Source organism: Megascapheus bottae, chromosome 3, assembly GCF_031878675.1.
Source record: "Megascapheus bottae isolate mThoBot1 chromosome 3, mThoBot2.hap1, whole genome shotgun sequence".
NCBI classification, from domain to species: Eukaryota; Metazoa; Chordata; class Mammalia; order Rodentia; family Geomyidae; genus Megascapheus; species Megascapheus bottae.
Window position 1 is genome coordinate 23,006,483 of NC_143511.1, and position 22,983 is coordinate 23,029,465.

General features: G+C 35.6%; 1 protein-coding gene across 3 annotated transcripts in view; it reads right to left on the minus strand.

The window, feature by feature from the left end:
• Positions 1-884: 884 nt before the first annotated feature.
• The window catches only part of C3H9orf85 (chromosome 3 C9orf85 homolog), a 31,999-nt gene continuing 9,900 nt past the window's right edge, over positions 885-22,983 (minus strand). For all 3 annotated transcript variants that reach the window (XM_090329647.1, XM_090329646.1, XM_090329648.1), the window contains 3 exons: positions 7,363-7,469; positions 2,893-3,006; positions 885-2,256 (listed from right to left, as the gene is read on the minus strand). In XM_090329647.1, the coding sequence (XP_090185773.1) occupies positions 2,109-2,256; positions 2,893-3,006; positions 7,363-7,469 (369 nt within the window). In that variant the 3' untranslated portion in view covers positions 885-2,108. The remainder of the gene's footprint in view (positions 2,257-2,892; positions 3,007-7,362; positions 7,470-22,983) is intronic.

Below are 22,983 nucleotides of genomic sequence, written 5' to 3' on the forward strand. Positions count from 1 at the left end.
TTCTGAATCATGTTTCAGTTGCTTGGCTCTGCCACCTGGATTCACTGGGCATAACTACTAAATCTTTTTCCAGATCAGTGTAATAAAGGAGTGATGTCTAATAATTTTTTTTAAAAAAAGGAATGAAATGCTATTGGTACAGATCACTAGATGATGTTCTACCACAGTTCCTGGCAATCTGAGAATTAAAAAGCATTCACAAGGGAAAGAATATATGCTAGATCTAATAATAATTTTGGCTCTTTAATCTCGTAAGTTAAATTTACACACAAAGTAAAGAAAATGGATATGTAAAAATAAGTATACAAAAACAGAAGTCACATAAGCTAATGGGAAAGAAACAAAAACCAGAGGCTTAAATACTGTGACTTTTTTTCCAGATTATGAACAGAATACCTCTATTTTTATCTCCATCCTTCTTTAGTACCATAAGACTTTGTTTTATTGACAGAATTATTGAGTGCTTAAAAAAATTAATCCTACTTAGCATTTTTGATGGCTTTAAAATGTTCTTCTTTCTTTACTTTTACATATTCAAGCATTTTAATGAAAAATGACACTAAGCCCTTAAATATTTCAGTATGTGTTTCTAAAAAAACAAAACAAAACACTGTTAAGAACAGCAAGTTATTTCTCTTTGCTAATCCTGGGGCTTCAACTTAGGGCCTGAGCACTGCCCTTGGACTTTCTCAAGGGTAGTACTCTACCATTTGAGCCATAGCACCACTTACCAGCTTTTTCTGTGTATGTGGTACTGAGGACTCTAACCCAGGAATTCGTGCAGCTAGGCGAGCACTCTACCACTAGGCCACGCTCTAGGCAAAATGTTATTGCTTGGTATTATGTTTTATCATAGCTAAGTAATCAGTAAATATAGGAAGATTAGAAAGGATACAGAACACTGCAATTCTACATGCTGCTGTAAAAAGGGGTTTACAGTTCCTCTGAAATAAAGTTACATATTATATAGTAAAAAGCAATGAGGCATATATACCCAATTCCCTCTACCCCTGGTAGAGTTTAAATTCCTTCAGAATTGCATACATGTACCAAGAAAATCACATAACACTGTTCTTACAGGCATTGTTTACAAAAGGGAAAAAAATCAAAATAATTCAAATAACACTGAACTGTCTTAACAAAGTATACTATGTAAAAACAGAGTAGGGCCAAACTGGGAGTATGGCCTAGTGGTAGAGTGTTTGCCTAGCCTGCACAAAGACCCTATTCCTGGGTACCATATACATAGAAAAAAGTCATAAGTGGTTCTGTGGCTCAAGTGGTAGAGCTCTAGCCTTGAGAAAGCCCAAGGACAGTGCTCAGGCTCTGAGTTCAAGGTAGGACTGGCAAAAAAAAAAAAAAAGGAAGAAAATAATTATCAAAATTCAGGATCATGTCTCTAGAAAGGTGGACTTGTGGAGAGGAAGAGACCTGTAGGGGAAACGTCTATACTAGAAGCATCTGCCTGGTGTGTGTGTGTGTGTGTGTGTGTGTGTGTGCACAAGTGCACATGTGAGCGTGAGGTGCATGTGGACACACAAATGAATGTACAAATATTCATATTCTGGGTTCTTGATTTTTCTGGGTGGATATTTCGCAAGAGGCAAAAGGTAAAAGCATAAAGAGATACATTCAAAGAACAATTGATAGACATTTGCTAAACATTATCAATTTTTTTTTTGCTTTGTAACAAGTAAATGTACATAAGGGAGAGGTTTTGCTATAAAAGGCACATGATGTGAGATTGGTTTATCAAAAGGTACTTATCATGATTAATTTTCAGACAAGCCATCAAGTATCATTTTATAAAACAATCCTGATATAAACAATTCTGAATTGTTTGGCTTGATATTAGATAGTACATAATTCTAAGTAATATGCATTTATCTGCATTCAATATCCATTTTGGTTATCAGTCTAGATTTTGCTGAAGAAAAACATGGACGTAAGTTTCCTAATTATTCAAACATTCTATATACAATGTAAGTTTTGCCTCTTTCTATAGTTTTATTTCTATTTCCTCATTAGGACTTCAGTTATTTTGTTAAAACTCTCAGAATTACTAGTGGGCTGGAATTTCCCACTCTGGAAGTGACTTGATTGCTTCTTCAGTCCCTTGTGGAATGAACACCTGCATCATCTAAGTCTCCTTCAAAATCTGAGTCCTCATCACTTTCTTCATTTCTTTTGCATCTTCTCCTGTGAGAACTTTGATCATTTTCACCATTTTCTGTCCTTTCTGGTTCTTTATTAAACCTCAAAATAGAAGAAAAAGTTTCTGATTACTTCACAGGCATTTATTATTCAATCACAAAAGTAAAGAAAGCTTTTCGCACTGAAAGACCCTTTAAGTAGTCTTTACTGAAGAACTAACCAAGAAATCTACTGTCCCCAAAGTAGGCTTGAAATGAATAAAAGGTATCCACTAAGGGGAAATTGTCACACAATGAGTTATTATGAATGCAAAGTTCATGGCTAAACAGTTGATGTTCTTAAAAATAGCAAGTGTCAATTTTACTGCAATTAAAAGAAGATCCTTGGGGCCAGGAGTGTGGCTTAGTGGAAGAGTGCTTGCCAAGCATGCATGAAGCCCTGGGTATGATTCTTTGGTAATACATACACAGAAAAAGCTAGAAGTGGTGCTGTGATTCAAGTGGTAGAGTGCTAGCCTTAAAACTCAAGGACAGTGCTCAGGCTGCTCAGGCTCAAGTTCAAGCCCCAGGACTAGCAAAAAAAAAAAAAAAGAATATATATATATATATATATATATGTCTCTTCTTATTATACAGAAAAATATCTCCATTACTGTAAATACTATACCTTCAAAGTTACTGAAAGAAAGCCCAAGCACCTTAGAAAGTGTAAAATCCAGATGCAAAAAGAAATACTCACGGAATAACAATATCTTCTTTCTTTCCACATTTTGCGCAAACTTCTAATTCACAAGCACATGGTCTACAAATTATGTGGTAAGAATCCTTCACTGTTTTCTGTAAACATTTAACACTAAAAATAGAAAGGGAAAGTCAAATATTGATTTTTTTCTAATTATTTAAGACTTACTGATGAAATAAAGTGCTAGACCTAAACGTCCATTTGAAAAGCCCCCAAATTAAAACTCCTGGATTGCACTCTCAGATTTAGGTTGGGTATAGTGGTGCACACCTGGGCAAGATTGAGAGTGTGAAGCTAGGTTGGGCTACATAGGCGATTCTGTTTCAAAAACCGAAAAAAGAAAGAAGCTACAACTATCATTAACTATGACATGACATAAACATTTATATCTTTATTACAACATTAGTCTCACAAATATACTTTTATTAAATTGTAGACTGTGAAGGGTAAATTTTACTGCATAAATTCTACAACTAGGACAATAAAGTAGAATTAAACATAAAAAAATTTAAAACAAAATCCCTCTCTGATGTTAAGTTTAGTGAAGATAATTAAAGTTCTGGTTACATTATTGTGGTATGTTTGTGTTTTAACATTTCCAAAAGCTTTACTAAATTGTTTGCAAAGTAGAGTAAGTTAATGTTTTTGATTTTTGTCATTGTCAGGGTAATGTATAGAGGGGCTACAGTTACATTTGCCAGATAGTAGGCGCATTTCTTCTCACACATTAATACCCTTTCTCATGTTTTTGTCCCCATGCCCTCCCCTTCCCCCCTCCCTATCATCTTGTTTTTCCCCCTTCCCTTTCCTACTTCAAATAAACAAAATAAATGTATATACAATATACAAAGTCAGATACAGTAACAATATGAGATTAACCAAAGGGCAACAAAAGAGAAGAGAAATAACATCGTACATTAAGAACAACAATCACACAAGATAAAGCTCTTGTTTCCATATCCTAGAGATCCTTTCATTTAGGTTAATATTTTTTATACTATCAGAATATATATATACTAAAGTTCCAGTAATTCAAACGGATTAGATATTTTTCACAATTCTTTTTTGTCTTTAATTTCCAAAACCATAAAAAGTAGGTTCATCTGAGACCTCAGGGAAATTAGAATATAATCCCTTTCTGGTAAATATTTTGAGGGTCTCATGCATGAGATCCTTGGAGTAAACAAATCTTTAAATATTTAAATTGCAAATTGTAGGCACAAGTGTTACTGTTAAAATTCATAAAGTAATTTTAAAATTGTGTTGGTGTCTGAGTCAAAGGTAATATTGTTTCTTAAGACTCAAACACCTGCACAACTTGTTAAAATCAGATTCTTGGGCAGAATGCATTATTTACCTAACCCAAACTCTAAGAATGTGTCCCCCCCAAACATGCTAAATTCTACAATAAATTTTTATGATACTTATTTGCAAATTCTTAGCTGTATCAAAATACTCAATACTTTAAAAGAATGTTCTGTGTCCCCATGCCTGGCTGACACTAAAAAGACAACCTTTGAGAACAGAATGAATTCTACTGCTAAGAGCAATAATGCACTTTCAGATTTAAATTGCTTCTGAAAACCAGGTTTCCCTAAGGTTGTGGATCTGAATAAAAAGTCCTATCAGCAAAGTACATGTGCTCTGAAAATGACATTTTTTCCCTTTTATAAAGGTAATGTATGTTTGTGAAAATGATAAAATTATTTTAGATTTACAAACTTCTACTTTTTCCATTATAAAAGTGGGACCTAGTTGACTGTGCCTTAAAACAAACAAACAAAAAAAACTTACAGATGAAAATTGGGGACATTAAGTTTTTACTGGATGATGGTAACATAATGGGAAAACAATATTAGTTTGGGAAATTGAAGACTACAATTCTGACCTGGTGTGACATGTCTCTGTTGTACAATATTTGAGGTGAACTGTTTATGAAGGTCACTCAAAGTATTGAGACCTAGGAATGAAGACAGACAGTGGTGCCGCATGACACTGACTTCAATTATACCATACTTATCATCTCTACAAAATCAGCAGTTCAAAAACAAAAAGTGGCACTAGTAACGTAATTTTCTATACTACATAAATGAGCAGGTTGCAAGATTTATGTATGGGAGGTAAACTTCCCCAGAACTCTCTTTAAAGTTTCCCCCAGGACGGATTTAGAACAGGTTAGTGCTAGATCTTCCCTGAAATTGCTTTCTTTCCTGGTTACTACACTTTAACCTTTACCACAATTCATCTTCCTGTGTTGGTATTCTCATATCTATGATGACTAGTTGCTTTGGTAAACAGTGACTTGTAAAGTGCTCCACCCTCTTGATGTACAAATAATAGAAACTCAACATGGCTAAAGTATCAAATTCACATTTCCTGCAGTGGCTCTAAGTAAAACTATGCTCAAAACAGGAAGCTTCCAAAACCACATGCAAGATTACATCACACACTTCTCACATCAATTCTTTTTAAGGAAACAATATCCTCCACTCCACATACCCAGGAGTACAAGTGGTTACAATTCACTTCTTTGGATCTCTAGATTGTGTATGTGAAAGTGAGCGGAAATACTACCTCCTTATTATAGTAGTAAGTTGGACTAGATTAATTGTTTTCCTTCTTTTATTTTTTATTACAGTACCCTAATTGAACAAAAACAATACATTTCATTGTGACATTTTCATATATGTATAAAATGTTCTTTGAACAGCTTCTAGAATATTTCCTTTAAAAGTGAGCACAAAATATTCACGTTTGACCAAGAACGATGAAAACTGTGTAAGTTACGGATTTTAAATCAAAGATTGTTGTACCAATGTAAAAACAACAAAACAAAACAAAACAAAAAAACGCAGCCCGGTGACCGTGGCTTACACCTGAAGTCCTAGCTACTCAGGAAGCTGAGATCTGAGGATCATGGTTCAAAGCCAGCCTAGACCATGAAAGTCTCCAAGACTCTTATTGCCAATTAACTACCAGAAAACCAGAAGTGGTGCTATGGCTCAAGTGGTAAAGCACCAATTTTGAACTGAAGAGCTCAGAGACAATGCCCAGGCCCAGAGTTCAAGTCCCACGACCAACAAACCAAAAAAAAAATAGTGTCTATGTACAAATGATGGATGGTTCAAAGTAATCAAAACTCCATTTTAACTGTGTGTGTGTGTGTGTGTGTGTGTGTGTGTGTGTGTGTGTCTGTGTTGTTCCTGGGGTTTGAACTCTGGGCTTGGGCAATGCCCTTAAGCTTATTTTTGCTCAAGGCTAATACTCTACTACTTGAGCTACAGCTCTACTTCCAGTTTTTGTTAGTGATTAACTGGAGATAAGCATCTACAGACTTTCCTGCCCAGGCTGGCTTTGATCTATGATCCTTAGATCTCTCAGTCACCAGAATAGGACTACAGGAGTAAGCCACCAGTGTCCAGCTCTGCTTTTACCTTTTAAAAACATAAGAAGCTGAGGTCCAGAACAGAGTTGGAGCTTAAAGTCATCAGACAAATACCAAGTGACATAAAGAGCCATCTATGACTAAAACTCTACTGTCGGATATTTTAATACTCCTGGAATGCTGTGACACAACTCTCTCATCACTGATTAACCTTCAAAGCCTCAGCCTATTATAAGAAATGGTAGAACTAAACAAGCATTCATAATGAAGATGAGTATACAGAATATAGCACATAGAAATAAATTCATGTACAAATAATGGATGAGGCAAGAATATTTTCAAACGATTTTATTTCTTACATACAATTAGTCTTTTAAAATGATATACCTATATAAATGTTTATTAGTTCGACTTCAAATTCTTTTAGGAAAAAAAAAAAAAAAACAATGTTCCCAAGACAAAGTGAAGACTGGTAATGAAGCCTTAGAGTATCTTTGTAAAAGAAAACCTTGTTGAAGATATTCAGGATGCTGAAAACCTTGGATTAGGCTTGTTAACTAAAAGTACATGATTTATTGCATAATCAGCATTTAATTACCATCTAGAAGACCCAGTTAATTCATACATAAAAATCTAAAATTGGACAAGGTAAACATTTTCTCTATTGCTAAATTTCCAGTTTCTAATTTGGGCATGTAAGGGTTTACAAGTGTTTGCTTCTTTGGAGTTGGGGACTGAATCTAGGCCCAGGCAAGGTTGGCATATGCTCTACCACATAAGCTAAGCCTCTAGTCACCAAAAGGGATTTTTTTGGGGGGGAGGGGGTAGAGAGAGGGGACACCAGATAAAGCACAGAAAGAAAACACTGTAAAATTGACACAAGAAACCTATCAAGTTGTCTCCATGGAAGTCAATACTACTTACAAACAAGACCAAAACAAGCAAACAAACAAACAAAAAAAACCTGTCATGAAAGAGTATGCAATGAAATTCTATTAAAACAATATAGCATGATACATATACCATAACAAAACAAAAAATATGGTACATATCCCACTGGTAAAGTAAGAAAATGAACTCACCACTTTTTAGGTTTTGATAATGGTTTGTATTTGCTGTATTTAACACGCCATTCAAGAACTTCTTTACAGTGCTGACATAATCCATCATGAAGTTTTGCATTAATTCTCTAAAACAAATATAACATCAAATTGAGAACTGCACCCAAGAATAAAAATAGCAAACCTCATACAGAGAAATATATGATAATTTTAAGATTCAAACAAACAAAAACCCTGACTTTAATCTGCATAAGGTTTTATGAGACATTATATATTTTACATATATTATCCAATTTAATTCTTTACAAAGACAATAGATCTTAACCACTTTAGTACAGAACCAACTAGAAAGCTTTTATTTAATCTAGCATATTTGAAAAAGTCTTCATTGATCATGATGTATATTAAATACCCTTCTATCATTCAGTTTAACCATCCAGCATTCCTAAGCAAGGGAAAACGTTAAAAAGCTCCTCCCATTAACTACTTTCATTAAAGTAAAAAATAGACTTGTGAATGCCACCAGCTTGGTGAAAAAATGGCTTAATGAGGGAAGAAAACATTTTTAATTAGAATTTTACTCTCAAAATGTGTTGAATTTTTTTAAAAGCAATGGCAAAATTTTAAATTACCACATGGTCTACGTAATAGTATTATATTAAGTAGCATATTGATTTGATTCAGGATATAGAAAATACACACACACAAACACAGCACTCTGAAAAATACTATGATTTATTTTGGATAAAGATTGTCTTTTGCTCCTTATTAGAAACAAAAAGGGAATTTTAATATTTAAAGCCATTTTAATATTTTTTTCTGATCTTTTCTTCTCTCTTTGTTTTTGTATATAAATTTCTCTAGGCAAGAAAAAGATATCACAAAGATGCTGATTCACTGGAAGGCTATTTAATAGTGAATTAAAAGCCTAAGTTTAGACTCTTATCATTTGAGAAGTGCTTGATACTCTTGAAACCTCTCAAAATGAAGGTGAACTGATTTGATAAAAACACTTATTCAAAGAAAACACAATTCAAGGGCATTCTAAAAACCATAAGCTGTGAACACATTAGAGTTTAACTAAACTGTAAAACATATTTTATTACATATGAATTTTTAATGGGTATTTTCCTTTCTGACCCGAAAAGATCCTGATAAATTAAGTTTTGCCCCCAGCAGATAGAATTACTTCACTGTGGTTAACTATACCTCTGCCAGAAAAAAAAAAAATGGGAAAGCTATGTGAATACATACCCTTGTTTTCCTTTCAACCTTGATGCTCAGCCATAAAGGTCTGGCTAAGAAATATACAGAAATGAGCTGTGTTGTCCACCACTGATCTGAGTGCCTTGTACTGCCTAGAAACTTTATTAAAAACATTAATTATACTTTCTCTAGTCTAACAATTAGTAAGTTTGAACTAGGATTCCAAGATGCATGTGACACGAAGTTCTTAGATGGAATATTCTTCGAATGCAGAATGTTTAATTACCTGAAATTTTATTACATGTAACACTGCTCGTTAGCTACCATGTTAAGGAGGAAGAACTATTTGGTTTCTTGTTTGTTTCTGTATCCCATTTCTGACCAGTTCATCTTGATTTACAAAGCCTTGCACAGTTTAGAAACTGGTTTCTTTAGGGTGGATCACAGCAGAACAAAACAGGTCTTTGTGGGAACTTGTCCTGTGAGTGATGTGTGAGGCAGTATAAATGAGATGTTGTACAGAACTCACATGACCAACTAGCACCATGACAAAATTAAATTTGATTTTTGCGTGTTAAGAAATGGGTGAGGGTAAAGATGGAATAAAAAGTATATTCACTTATAAAAGGAGTAGAAAGAAAGAAAAATTTGCACCCTCTTTATCCTATTGTGGAAATGAATCTCAGAGATGGGAGCAAGTAAATATAATTCTAGTTCTAGAATGTTCTACCGTAGGCAAAGGAGATGACCTTATCTTCCTTTAACATCTACACGTACAACTAACCTCCTTTTAGCAATTAATTTTAGTACATCCCTCATGACAGAAAGTCATGATTTATTAAGGGCAAGATTTATGTATGCCAAATGCAAAACCAAACTTAAAATTTTTATAAATCAAGCCCTGTGTATTATATACCTCAAACAAGCTATCTTCTAGGTTTTTAAAGAAAAACATTAGTTGACTAAATGTATTAATCATCTAAATAAAACTAAACTTTAAAATTAATGAATGAATTAATGAGGTCTTCCACACACATAGGGAACTGTGTTAAAGACATACATAGAACTTTATGTGGGCCAATCTGGCCTCAAACTTGCAATTATCTTTGCCTCAGTCTTAAAGTGCATATATTACAAGCTATATATTATTTATTATGTCTGGTTTTAAAGCCTTTTTTTTAAAAAAAACTTAAATGAGTACTCTTTTTTTAAAGTTAACTGAGGCACATGAAAAGGCACTAATATCTTCAAAATGTCTCCACCATCATTAACTGTTAAACATACACATTTACACTATTAACCTTCCTGCTGATATTCTATTGTTAAAAAGCACATCTTCTAGTGATATAATATAGCCATCCCAAATAGAAGGTAAGTGAGGATTTCAACTCCTTGGAAGACAGCAAGAGCAAACTATAAACAGAACACGTGTTTCAACATGCTGATGCTAAAAAAATATTTCATAAGATTCATAGCATTATTAGGACAAGGAAGATATAATGTGAAAGAAAAGAGATGTGAATACTGTTCAAAAGCCAAGTAAAAGTATTTTCTTTGGGACTTCTTGTACTTGATAATTCTTTCAAGAAATGAAAAATGTAAAACACTAAATGAAGCAAAAATAAGAACAAATAAAGTATGAAACATTTAGAAGAAAAGCTATTCTTGTTACCAAAACCTAGTTTTTATCTTTTTTCCAAAAGGACATCTTGGTGACTCACTCCTGTAATCCTACCTATTCAGGAGGCTGAGATGTAAAGATCAAGGTTCAAAGCCAGCAGGGAAAGAAAATCTGTGAGACTCTTGAATACTGTTATCCCTTCCCATGTTTTTCTTCCACTTTCCCTACCCCGTCCCCTCCTAAGTTGTAAAGTTCATTTCCAACATATTGTCTTATCTCCAGTTAACCATGGAAAGGTTAGAAGTGGAGCTGTGGCCCAAGTGTAGACTGCTATCCTTGAGCATAAAAGCTTAAGCAGGCCTTAAGTTCAAGCCCCCAAACCAATCCAAAAACAAACAAACTTGCATTAGCTACATCTCTTGCTGCTTTGACAAAATATGATAGAAGCAATTAAAATGAGTTTTACCCTGTCTACTGATTTCAATGGTTTCAGGGTTGAGTCCATGATTCCTGGCTTCACATACTTAAACAGAAAATCACATGGGAACAGAAGTATGTGAAAGAAGCTTCATCACCTCTTTGCAGACAGACAGGAAGCAGAGAAAGGGCAATATAAAGCAGGCAGTAAGCCACAGCTGAAAGAGGGCTCTAGACGTTCTTCCTCCAAACAGGCTCAGCTCTTGTATTTCATCACTTCCCCCACAATGGCATCAAGTTATGAATCTACTGCATGTCAGAGCCCTATGAACTAATCATCTCTGGAAAGACTCTCGCAGACACACCAAAAGTGTGTTTTTCTAATCTCTTCAAACCAATCAGGTTAACAATCAAAACCAACCATCACAAAACAAACTGTGAGCTTCAACTAGTCAGTTTAATGTCTATGAATCTGACAACCAAGATCTACAACATTGTTATCTAAAAGTTTCTTCAAATACACTGGGTTGTCAATGCCCTGAAGAAGCCATCCTCCACAAACAATAAGTTTTGGACTTTTGCTTCTACAGAATGGATTGTAAACGGAATGACAGAATATATAGTCATTTGAGGAGCTTATTGATTTTCATGGGTGAATGTTACTCTGATGTATGATGTATGTATAACAATGTTTATTCATTAACTAAAGGCCAGCCTTAGTTTTGTGTTGTTTGGGTGGTAACAATATGTGTGTAAGTTTTATGTGGCATGTCTTTCTTTAAGTTGATACCTTGGACCAGTATTGTTGGCTTTATTATAACTTTATAACTATAAAGATTCAGTTTTTCCAATTTTTTTTCCAGCACTAGACATTATAAATTTGTGTGTGTGTGTGTGTACAGTGGGGGCTTGAATTCAGGGCCTGGACATTTTCCCTTAGCTTTTCCTCTCAAGGATGGCACTCTACCACTTGAACCAGATAGTTCAACTTCTGGCTTTTTGGTGTTTAACTGGAGATAAGAGTCTCATGGACTTTATCTGTACCAGATGACTTTGAACTATGATTCTATTCTTCTTAGTAGGTAGGATTACAGGTGTGAGCCAAAAATGCCAATGTTTTTTATTTGAAAAGCATAGTGCCCTCATTATGTTTTAAATTTTGTGTTTCTCTAATAACTACTAATGTTGAATTTCTTTTGTGATTAGTTGCTATCGTGCATTCTCCTTAGCAGTGTACCTGTGTAAGGCTTTTGGATGCGTGTGCGTGCGTGAGTGTGTGTGTGTGTGTGTGTGTGTGATTGCAATTACAGGGACTTAAACTCAAAGCCTCAAACTCACTTTGATTTTTTTTGATCAGTGCTGACAATTTCGGCCTTTTGGTGGTTAACATAGACTTCTTTGAATGATGATTCTCAGATCGGATTACAGGAAGGATCAAGCAAATCCTGGCAAATTTATTACAAGTCTTTTAAATACCAGTAAAAAGGAAGTAAAAATAAATACCAGAAATACTCAAAATGCTTTTCATGGCAATGTGCTTACAATGTAAGTTTTTCCTAGAAGTCAAGAAATAACAGTTGATTCCCTCTTCCCACTTTGTTGCAGCTGGAATCTTTAACCAATAACATCTACAATAGTAAACAATCACATTTTCATCCAAAGAGTGAATATATAATGACTATTGGCCACACCAAACAAAGGACTATTCTTTTAATGCGCTGGTAGAGATACTGTCAGTTGCAATTATAAAGTTGCACAAACTAGCCACTGTTTTCAGAAGTTCTGTGTATACTACAAAGTATCTGCTGGTCAGATTTTTCACTGACAAGTTTAATGCATTCACTTAAATGGAGCCACACCTGCACAGAGGCAGAATACCTGGTGGCAGTATTCAATATCTTTTTCTGGCAGGAGAAAAGTGTACTAAAACAATTTTATTATCTAAATTATATTTCACTTGTTTGGCTTTTTTTTTTGTAATTCTGGAAACTATACCTTGCTTATTCTAAGCAGGCACCTTTTCATATGGTTTTATTTTACTTTTTCTTTCTCCCTTGATATGATTTTGCTATATAACCAAGGAGGACCTTGAACTCACAGTCCCTGCTTCAATCTTTCAAATGTTTTAATTATTGGCATACTCCACCATACTTGGTGTGTAGCCTTTCAAACTAACATCATCACTGAGATCACTATGTCTTTGATAATATATTCTTGAGTTCCAAACAAGAAACCTAAAAGAAATCTATGAAACAGAGTATTTATAAACTAAACTCTATGGTATGATATTGCAGCAAATACCTGAAATGATCTCTGAAATAGCCTCAGAATTGCTAGGAAAGGTTTGTTGGAAATATGAGCAGGAATCCAGAAGAACTGTTGTTTTTTAAAACTTTTCATCAAAAGATATTACCAAATTGCAGTTGCATAAGTCAGCTAAAGAGTATATTTCTTCTTTTCACCCCTTCCCTTGCTTCCTCCCATTTTTTTCTTCCCATACCCAGACACAAGATATGTAGTTCATTTCAACATAGTGTTTAGTGAGTACCACTGCTGTATTTGTTCACCCTTGGTCCCTCCATTTCTAGGTCCCTGTCTACCCTCCCACAGATATAAGAACAAGTAAGAAAAAACAAAAGGACAGAGATTGTTGTCCTTAATGTACTATGTTATCTCTCATCTCTTTTGCTGTCCCTTGGCTATCTCATATTGTTACAGTATTCCACCTTATTATCTGATATATTGTATTTATGTGCATTTGGTTATTTGAAATTGGATAGGGAAGGGGGGAAAACAAGATGAGGGGTGGGGGTTGGGGGAGGGAAATGGTGACCAAAACATGAGAAAGGGGATCAATGTTTGTGAAGTAATGCACCTTCTCTCTGGTGAATATAATGTAACCCCTTCTATTAATTACAATAAAAATATATGGAAAAAAAAGAAAAAAGAAAAGGAAACAGACCAACAAAGAAAAGAAAAAAACATTGTTTCCATTTCTCGAGTTTATTTTAATAAATATTATTTTATATGATCAGATGTGAAAAAAAAGATATTACTATTGGTAATACAAGTTCATGCCTGTAAACTTAGCTGACTCATAAGGCTGAGAACTGAAAGCCAGCCAGGGCAAAAAAAAGTTTGAGTGATTCCATCTCCAATTAACCAGCAAAATGAGACTGGAGGTGTTGCTCAAGTAGTAGAATACCACCCATGAGCAAAAAAAAAAAAAAAAAAAAAAAAAAAATGCCTGAAGTCAGTGCTCAGGCCCTCTGAGTTTAAGCCCCAGGACTGGCCAAAAAAAAAAAAAAAAATCTAAACCACTTCAGGGCGGGGAGTTTGGCCGTTTGGCCTAGTGGTAGAGTGCTTACCTAGCATGCATGAAAACCCAGGTTGATTCCTTGGTACCACATTACATAGAAAAAGCCAGAAGTGGTACTGTGGCTCAAGTGGTAGAGCTCTAGCCTTGAGAAAGCCCCAGGTCCTGAATTCAGGTCCTGAATACAAGCCCCAGGACTGGCAGAACAAAAACAAAAACAAAAATGTCTAGCAAAAGCACAGGCCCTGAGTTTAAGCACCAGACATGTGTACACACATACACATACACATACACATACACACACACACACACAACTGACTCACTCACTTTGATAATGACTCAGTGATTTTTTTTGTTTGTTTTACCACAGCTATTTGTGGCTTTTTTTTTTTTTTAAACTCTGGGCGCTGTCCTTGAGCTCTTCAGCTCAAGGCTACTGCCCTACCCCTTGAGCCACAGCACCACTTCTGGTCTTCTGGTGGTTAATTGGAGATAAGAGTCTCATAGACTTTTCGTGCCCAGGCTGGCTTGGAATCTCGATCCTCAGATCTCAGCCTCCTGAATAGCTAGGATTACAGGTATTAGCCACTATGCCTGGCTACTTCTGGCCTTTTAGTAATTAAGAGTCTTGTGGACTTTCTTCTCAGTCTGCCTTTCAACTGCAATCTTAAAATCTCATTAGGCCTTCTAAGTAGATTAGAGACATTAGCCACTGGCATCTGGCTTTTCCCCAATTTTTAAACCTGAATGTACATAATCCGAATGGTTTCACATGCAGTATGTGTGGCTGTGTATTGGTCAGGTGTCTTAGGGAAAAACTATTTGTTTACACATCTTAGTAGAAAATAGGTCCTTTTCCTTGTTACCATAAATACCAAAGTAAATAATTTGTAAACAAAAGAGTTACCATTCATTTATAAACCACATTCGCCATCCTACATAAAAAAAAAAAAAGTTTCCCTGCTATTTTTACAGCAATCCTGTGGCTAGGGCTAGACATAATTATACTTATTTTGCAGATAGAAACCTGAGGCTAAGAGAATTAAGAGATTGGTTTGAGGTTTCAAAACTAACCAAGAATAGCAGAGGTTATACTAATAAAAAGATGTTTTTTAGTTCAGGCAACAATATTGAGAGTAGCAAGTGTCCTACAATTTTCTAAATATTAAAAACAACAACAGTAAAAAAAAACACACCATAAGTTTTGCAGTGTACACATTTCATTTTGCATAGCACGGTAGCTTATTCCAACAATGGTATATTAACTGCTTGCAAATATGGCCAAATAAGCTGGCTTTGCAAACAGTCTGGTTTATCTTATCTCTAAGATAACCTTTGAGGCTTACAGTATATTGTTTGTTGAAAGAACAAAGCAAAATAGCCAAGTTAAAAGATTTAATTTAGAGAAAAAATACTATCATTGTTAAGGACAGTTCTAAGTGTGGAAGACTTACTTTTTTATCATGTTAACAGATTTTTAGTATTCCAAAACCTAAACATTGAAGATTACTAAGTGGTTAATAATATATGCCATCGTGTGTACAATTCAACTGGAATGCAAAAAGCCCAACTCAATCCACAACTGTGTAGTGTCATGAGGCAATGCACCTGTTTTTATAATCACTCACCAGAAATTAGTCATGATTTGAGATCATATCCAACTGGTATGGCATGCTCCGAGTCAGTGATCTTAAATGAGACAAACTATTGATTGACCATTGTTTGACAGGCATTAAACATACAAAGAGAATGATAGTCCCTTCCTTTAAATAATTAGTTTTAGAAATTTCTAATTTTAACTCTTTTAAGAATAATTGATAGCACAAACCAAAGTTTTTTTTCTTTGTTTTCTGGTTTAAATGTTTTATTTTTTTATATATTTTTATTTTTTTTAAAAGAATTTATTAAAGTTGATTTTTATATCATATTTTAAATGACAGGTTTAACAAACGAGTGTTCAAGAAGGGAATCTCTATTTACAAGTTTTTTTTTTCTTTTAAAATAAGCATCCATCTTAAAATCATATTCTCGGAGTATTAGAGAAAAATTACTATTTCAAAGGTAGCCGTCTTGTTCTGGTCATATTAATATGTCATAAGAATAATCCCCAAGGAAAAAATTAAGTTTGATTGATTGATTGATTGATGCCAATCCTGGGGCTTGAACTCAGGGCCTGCGCCCTGGACACTTTTTGCTCAAGGCTAGTGCTCTGCCACTTGAGCCACAATGCTACTTCCAGCTTTTTCTGTGTATGTGGTACCAAGGAATCAAACCCAGGGCTTTGTGCATGCTAGGCAAGCACTCTACCACTAAGCCATACTCACTGTCCTGATTCATTTTATTAAAAGCCCAGTTTGCACATTACTTATCTAACCTTCAGTTGAGAGGATTCCATCACAAGAGAAATAATACAAAGACATGTTTGAGGACAAGGATATGAAAATGCAGGGGATAAAATTGTATTTTGAGACTAGACATGGTAGCTCCTGTCACGTATGCTACTCACATCTCTCTGTTGTCTACAGAACAATTCAGAAGACTAATATGTACTTAGCCCTGCACAGGATCCTCAAAGATCCAGGTAAGGCTGGGTGCCCGTGGTTCATGCCTGTAATCCTAGCTACACAGGAGGATGAGGTCTGAGGACTATGGTTTGAAGCAAGAATGGGCAGGAAAGGTCATGAGACTTTTATCTCCAATTAAACCCTAGAAAACAGAAGTGGAGCTGTGGCTCACAGTGGTAGAGAGCTAGCCTTGAGCACAAAACTCAGGGGCAGTACCCAGATCCTGAGTTCAAGCACCATGACTGACAAAAAGGAAGAGGGAGATATTTCCTAACTGCAGTCCCCATTTCTAGTTGGAAAGATTTATGGCAATGGGCACAAAATAAATCTGCAGAGCAGGCGATATTATTTAGAATTAATTTAAATAAATAAGCGGCTTTCTACAAAGAAGACTTGAAAAGAATTTAAACTGGAGGGAGTCCTCCAAATCCAGGCTAATTCACAGCCCTACAGCTGTAACACTATCCAACACACATCTTTGATCCCAACTGAGACTGAAACAGAAGGATTATGATTTGGGAGGTTAGCCTAGGCTTCGACGTGAGACAGGTCTCAAAAATGCCAAAAACTGGGCCAGGAGTTTGGCCTAGTGGTTAAAGTGCTTGCCTAGCATGCACGAAGACCCGGGTTCAATTCCTTGGTACCACATATAGAAAAATGCCGGAAGTGGTGCTGAGGCTCAAGTGGTAGAGCTCTAACCTTGAGAAAGTCCAAGGACAGTGCTCAGGCCCTGAGCTCAAGCCCAGGACTGGCAAAAAAAAAAAAAAATGCCAAAAACCTGAAGCTAACATGAAAAATCTGATACCTACCAGTCCAATCTTCGAGGAGTAAAAACTCTATTACTGATCCTTAAGTCTTCAGATGCAAGTGTGTGGGTTGGAGGACTGGTACCATAACTTCATACCTTCCCTGTAACTATAGAGTCGGATATTAAAATCAGAAATGGGGTTCAGTCACAGGTTGAAACGCATTTTGGGGGGAAGAAAGATGTACAGGCCACTATGCTCCAGTGTTTCCCATAATGCCTATGTGTTGAATGAGGTGATTTGGAGAATAGCTTTTACAAGGGACAAATCCTGTGAGTTCAATGGCAGGCTTTATGAGCAATATTTTTACTGTACTAACTGTATGTTCATTTCTGACCTATAATTGAGCTGTTTTTAACTTTAAAGATTTGCTATAAGAAAACTTTAGTAGGTCTATGTAAGAGGCTGGAAGCTGGGTCATCCTCACCTCCACCTTGCCTACTACTGATACTACGTAATGGCAGGTGGCCAGATGATACATTTTTACATCAGTTTTCCTTTATGACTTACTTTTGCCTCGCATTTCATTCTAATTTCTTTTTTTTTTTTTAATTTTTTTTGCCAGTCCTGGGCTTGAGCTCAGGGCCTGAGCACTGTCCTTGGACTTTCTCAAGGCTAGAGCTCTACCACTTGAGCCTCAGCACCACTTCCGGCTTTTTTCTATGTATGTGGTACCAAGGAATCGAACCTGGGTCTTTGTGCATGCTAGGCAAGCACTTTAACCACTAGGCCAAACTCCTGGCCCTTCATTCTAATTTCTAAATCTGGTTAAATCTGGAATACCATGGATCTAGATATTTTACTTCCAGAAGCCTTATTTCTGTTTTTATTTAACTTAATGTAATGATCATATTTCATTTCACTTCATTTGTTTTGAGACAAACTCTCCTCTATGTAACCCAGACTGGCTTGGAACTGGCAACATTCCCATCTGATATCCAAAATACAACTTCAAATGATAAAATTTTCAAAATTCAAAATACTCCACAGTACTTTGTGGACACTGCCCTATTTTTTCAAGTACCAAATCGGACATATGAAAAGATGATGGCTGCTTCACGAATGACCTCTTTTCTTTTTCTTCCTGAAAGCTCATAGGGATTTCTACCATTAGCATTCAAGAACAACACAAAGACATATGTAGGGGTTACATCTTTCCCACAATATTCTCTGAAAGCATTTGACAGAATCCTACTATTGGCAAGTCTAAAAGTTTCATAAATTTTTAAGAATGTCTTCCCCGTCCGCTCCACTTCATTAAAAAGTCATCTTCTTCTATGACATACAAGTCCTCAGCTTAATTTTAATTATGTTCTAAAATCTATGTGCCAGTGATTGTATATAGAGATTCTCTTCTTGAATACTTGTGTGTTAAACATGAAATTTGAATTATGATGTAAAAATCAATTTTGATAAAATCTTAAAAAAAAAAAAGTCATTGGCAGGGAGTTTAGCATAGTGGTAAAGTGCTTGCCTAGCATGCATGAAGACCCAGGTTTGATTCCTTGGTACCACACACACAGAAAAAAGGTGTGGCTCAAGTGGTAGAGCTCTAGACTCGATAGAGCCCATGGTACCACACACACAGAAAAAAGGTGTGGCTCAAGTGGTAGAGCTCTAGACTCGATAGAGCTCAAGGACAGTGCCCAGGCCCTGAGTTCAAGGCCCAGGACTGGCAAAAAAAAAAAAAAAGAAAAAAAAAAAGCATTTTCTCACATTCCTTGCCCCCTGCATTTCCTTTAGACAGAATGGCTTTCTTAACTGGGACCTCCATGTTTCACATGCCATTTCACACTTTTTTTTTTCCACTTGGGCGTTTTAGACTAGATTTACACAAATGACTCAGCTTAATCTCCCAAATTACTAATATATTTTTTTGCTCTGCGCATCATTAGTATACAGGTATCCTATTAAGAGGATAGTTGTGTTTCTCCAACCAGCAGTGTAATTTTTAGAAAACATACAGAGAGAGTTCCAGGCTAGCATGGGTACACAAGGAGTCTCAACCCCCCCCCCAGCCCTGCCCCCAAAAAGGAAATATCACGGGAGTTTTTTGTTTTGTTTTGTTTTTGCCATTCCTAGGGCTTAAACTCAGGGCCTGGGTACTGTCCCCAAGCTTCTTTTGCTCAAGGCTAGCACCACTTCCAGCTTTTTTCTGTTTATGTGTTACTGAGGAATCAAACCCAGGGCTTCATGCATGCTAGGTAAGCACTCTACCACTAAGCCACACTACTCCCAGCCTGTGAGAACTTTTTGAATCATTCAAGTATCAATCTCATTTTCTTAAGCTTTCTTATTATCTTATATTACCTATGTAGGGTACCTGCACATATCTGTAAAGTTCCAAGTCATGTTTCCTAAGATATTCAGCGCTATTTCAATGTCTGCTCATATTTATAAATGAGATCCTAGATCTGTACTATTCAGTACGTCAGTCACTACTAATGGTGGCTGTTTTAAATGCATTAAACTTCAATTCTTCAGGTGTGTTTATCACATTTCAAGTGCTCCGTAAGACAAATGTGGTTAGTGGTTACTCCACTGTACAGCACTGCTGAGCATTGCTTAATTTATTACAGAAAGGTCTACTGGACAGTACCACATAGATTAACTAACACTGCCACAGAATGTATTACTAATGAAAAATAAGAATCACAACTCCCTTGGAAGTAGATTCAGAAATAAACTACAATTCTTGTCTTTGATTTACGACTTTTGCTTTAGTGTATAGAGAAACAAGGTGCTCCTAAGTATAGAGCTTCCCTGTCAAACTCTAGGATCAACAGGATTAAGAACATTGCTGTGCCTTTCTCTTTCATGGCATCTACCACTTGGTGAACAGCTGTTCCTCTACTGTTGCCTTAATCTTATTCTGAAGTTTGAAAGCCAGGTGTGGTGCATGCCTATAAATAGCAGCTGCTTCAAAAGGTGGAGGCAGGAAGATAGAAAGTTCAAGGCCAACCTAAGTTAAAACTTACCTCAAAAAAACAAAATAGAAATCAAAGGGACTGAAGGTATAGCTCAAGAGAAAAAGCATTTCTATCTTGGATAAGGCCTTAAGTTTAATCTCTAACACCACAAAAAAAAGCTTTTGATTTTATATTTACAGAGTTATGTATTGTTTAGTTGTATCACTTTAATCCTACCCACTTTGAACCTCATTTTTCTTTATTTTTTAAGATAGGATTTCATTTTCTATGTCATCTGCATCATAAGGGTCTCTACTTTCAGATAAAGAATTACATGTTCATTTGTTATAAATGATTCATCTTTGTGAAAATCACCAATTCAGTTAAAACAGTTCCATTTGGGTGAGATGTTTGGTCTTCTAGAATTCTACTTCCTATTCCTATTTCTCTATAAGCCACAGACAAAGGATTTAGTCAAAAGTCTCCTTATGGATTCAGAAAAAGCATTATCCCCATTCCATAATGCTAACTGTTAACAACACCTCTTACAGCTTCCTATACCACATTTTATTTTTTTCTTCTACTTTTTCATTGAAACTTGAGAAAAGAACAGTAAAGATAAGTTGTACATTTCAGTCATCCATTTTAAATTAGACACCTTAGTAAAACCTGACTGATTTTTTTTTTCTGGATGTAAAAGAGAAGGTAAATATCTCTCTTCAGAAAACAGTTAACAAACATAGCGAGTTAGAAATTTACTATTTAAAAACATTAGGGAACTAATGATCTTGAGATCACCAAGTGAGGGCCAATGAAATGTCTATGGTTCACTTATAATGAATACAATTTCAAACATTATTACATATATAAAAGTAACCATTATGTATTTCCATAGACAATAAATGACAGCTTACCCCACATGAGTATTGTAACTTTACTGAAAACTAAATGTAGCACTATTATATCACTTCAGTTGATATGTAATGACATATTACTGTAGTGCCTTATGATAAAGGTTAATAATGATACAGTGATCATTCACATACAAAAGTATATACCATGAAGTCAAACTGATGACTTCAGTGACATGAGTAATTTCAAAACAAACAAGTCAGCCACCTGGTAAGAAAGGGCTAAGCATTTAATAATACATAAATCTTGACAGAACAACAAAGCATTTAAAGTAATCCTTAGCTTAGCTTGGCATTTCATATTCATGATGATGTAAAAGACCTTCAGTAGCAAATGTCCTTCAAAACTGGGTTTGAGTAATGGTGGGGCATAATAAAATTCCTCTGCTGATGGAGCATAGTTAAAATTGTTATATTCATATACATAGCTCCATCACATACAAGAAATACTTTCTTGTTAATGTCATGTGGCAAGAAAGAAGAAAGAATACAATTTAGTTCCAAAAGGACAATTTGAATGGTTATAGTAACTTTAGCAGTTAATTCAAATCTTCTAACTAGCAATAAATTTGGTAAAGTTTCAAGGAAATGCCCATTATAAGGTTCAGTATCATTATTACCCAATGACTTAGATAAAAATTAGGACTGCAGTTGAAATAAATAGCTCTAAAGCTATGAGGATAGTCCCAATTTCACACTTGATTGTTCTAGAAGCCCAAATAAATAGACACAAAATCAACAAAGTAAACTGATTTCTTTCAGTCCAAAATAGGATTTATCAAAAGTTTGCTGTGCCTATAAAAACAGAAGGAAGAACTACTTAGATGCTTTCCCAAATCCACTAGCACTACTTGGAACAGAGGCTAGCCATCTGAGTATCCCTATGTACTCCCCTGCCCAAAAGCTAGGATTCATACTTTCTTTTAAGATACCTCACAAGCTGAGTACTAGTTGTTAGTGCCTGTAATCCTAGCTACTCAGGAGGTCAAGATCTGAAGCCCAGGCAGGAAAGTCCATGAGACTCTCATCTCCAACCAGCCACCTTAGAAGTAAAATGGGGGTTCAAGTGGTAGAGCACAAGCCTTGAGCAAAAAAGCTAAGGGACACTGACCAGGCCATGAATTCAAGTCCAAGACCTGGGTGGGGGAAGGGAAAAAGAAGGAGGGGAAGGAGACAGAGAGAAAAATCATTATACTTGAGACAGAACTACATTTATTAGGAGAAATCAATGACAGTCTCTTGATCTGGGTGGTTTGAGGATTGTGATCATATGTGGAAATTAATTAAACTGTTTATTATCAATATACTTTTATATGTTATAAACCTGAGTTCAATAAAGTTATTGGGAAACAAAAATGCTCCATATTTACCCTTTTTTCCACTTTAAAAATGAGTAACTAGACATAGATTCTTGAATGAAAAATTTACCTATCAATGCTTGGTATAACATAGTGTCTCAATAAAGACAGATGAAGAAATCAGTAATCAGTTATAATATGTCAATAAGAACTGCTCAATTCCATTCTTTCAAGTTACCTCAAAGGGATGCTGCTATAAGATGTATATTAGATACCATGAGTAGTAACTTAAAAATGCCAAGTCTCTATTCAGGACATAAATAATATTCATTATGTATGTTAGAGAAAGAAGCCAAGACACATACACTAATAACTGTGACATTCATCCAATGTAGAGAGAGGTTAATAAGTGTCAAGATTAGGGAAGGAGAGAGACATTCCAGCCAGCTCCAAGCAGGAAAGGCATAATTCAGGGAGTAGCCAGCTTATGAGTATGATGAACACTGCAAGAAGAGGAAGGGATGGACTGACACAACATGTTTAACACTCTATGTCAGGTGACAGCCATATGCGCATTTCCACAAAGCTTACTTC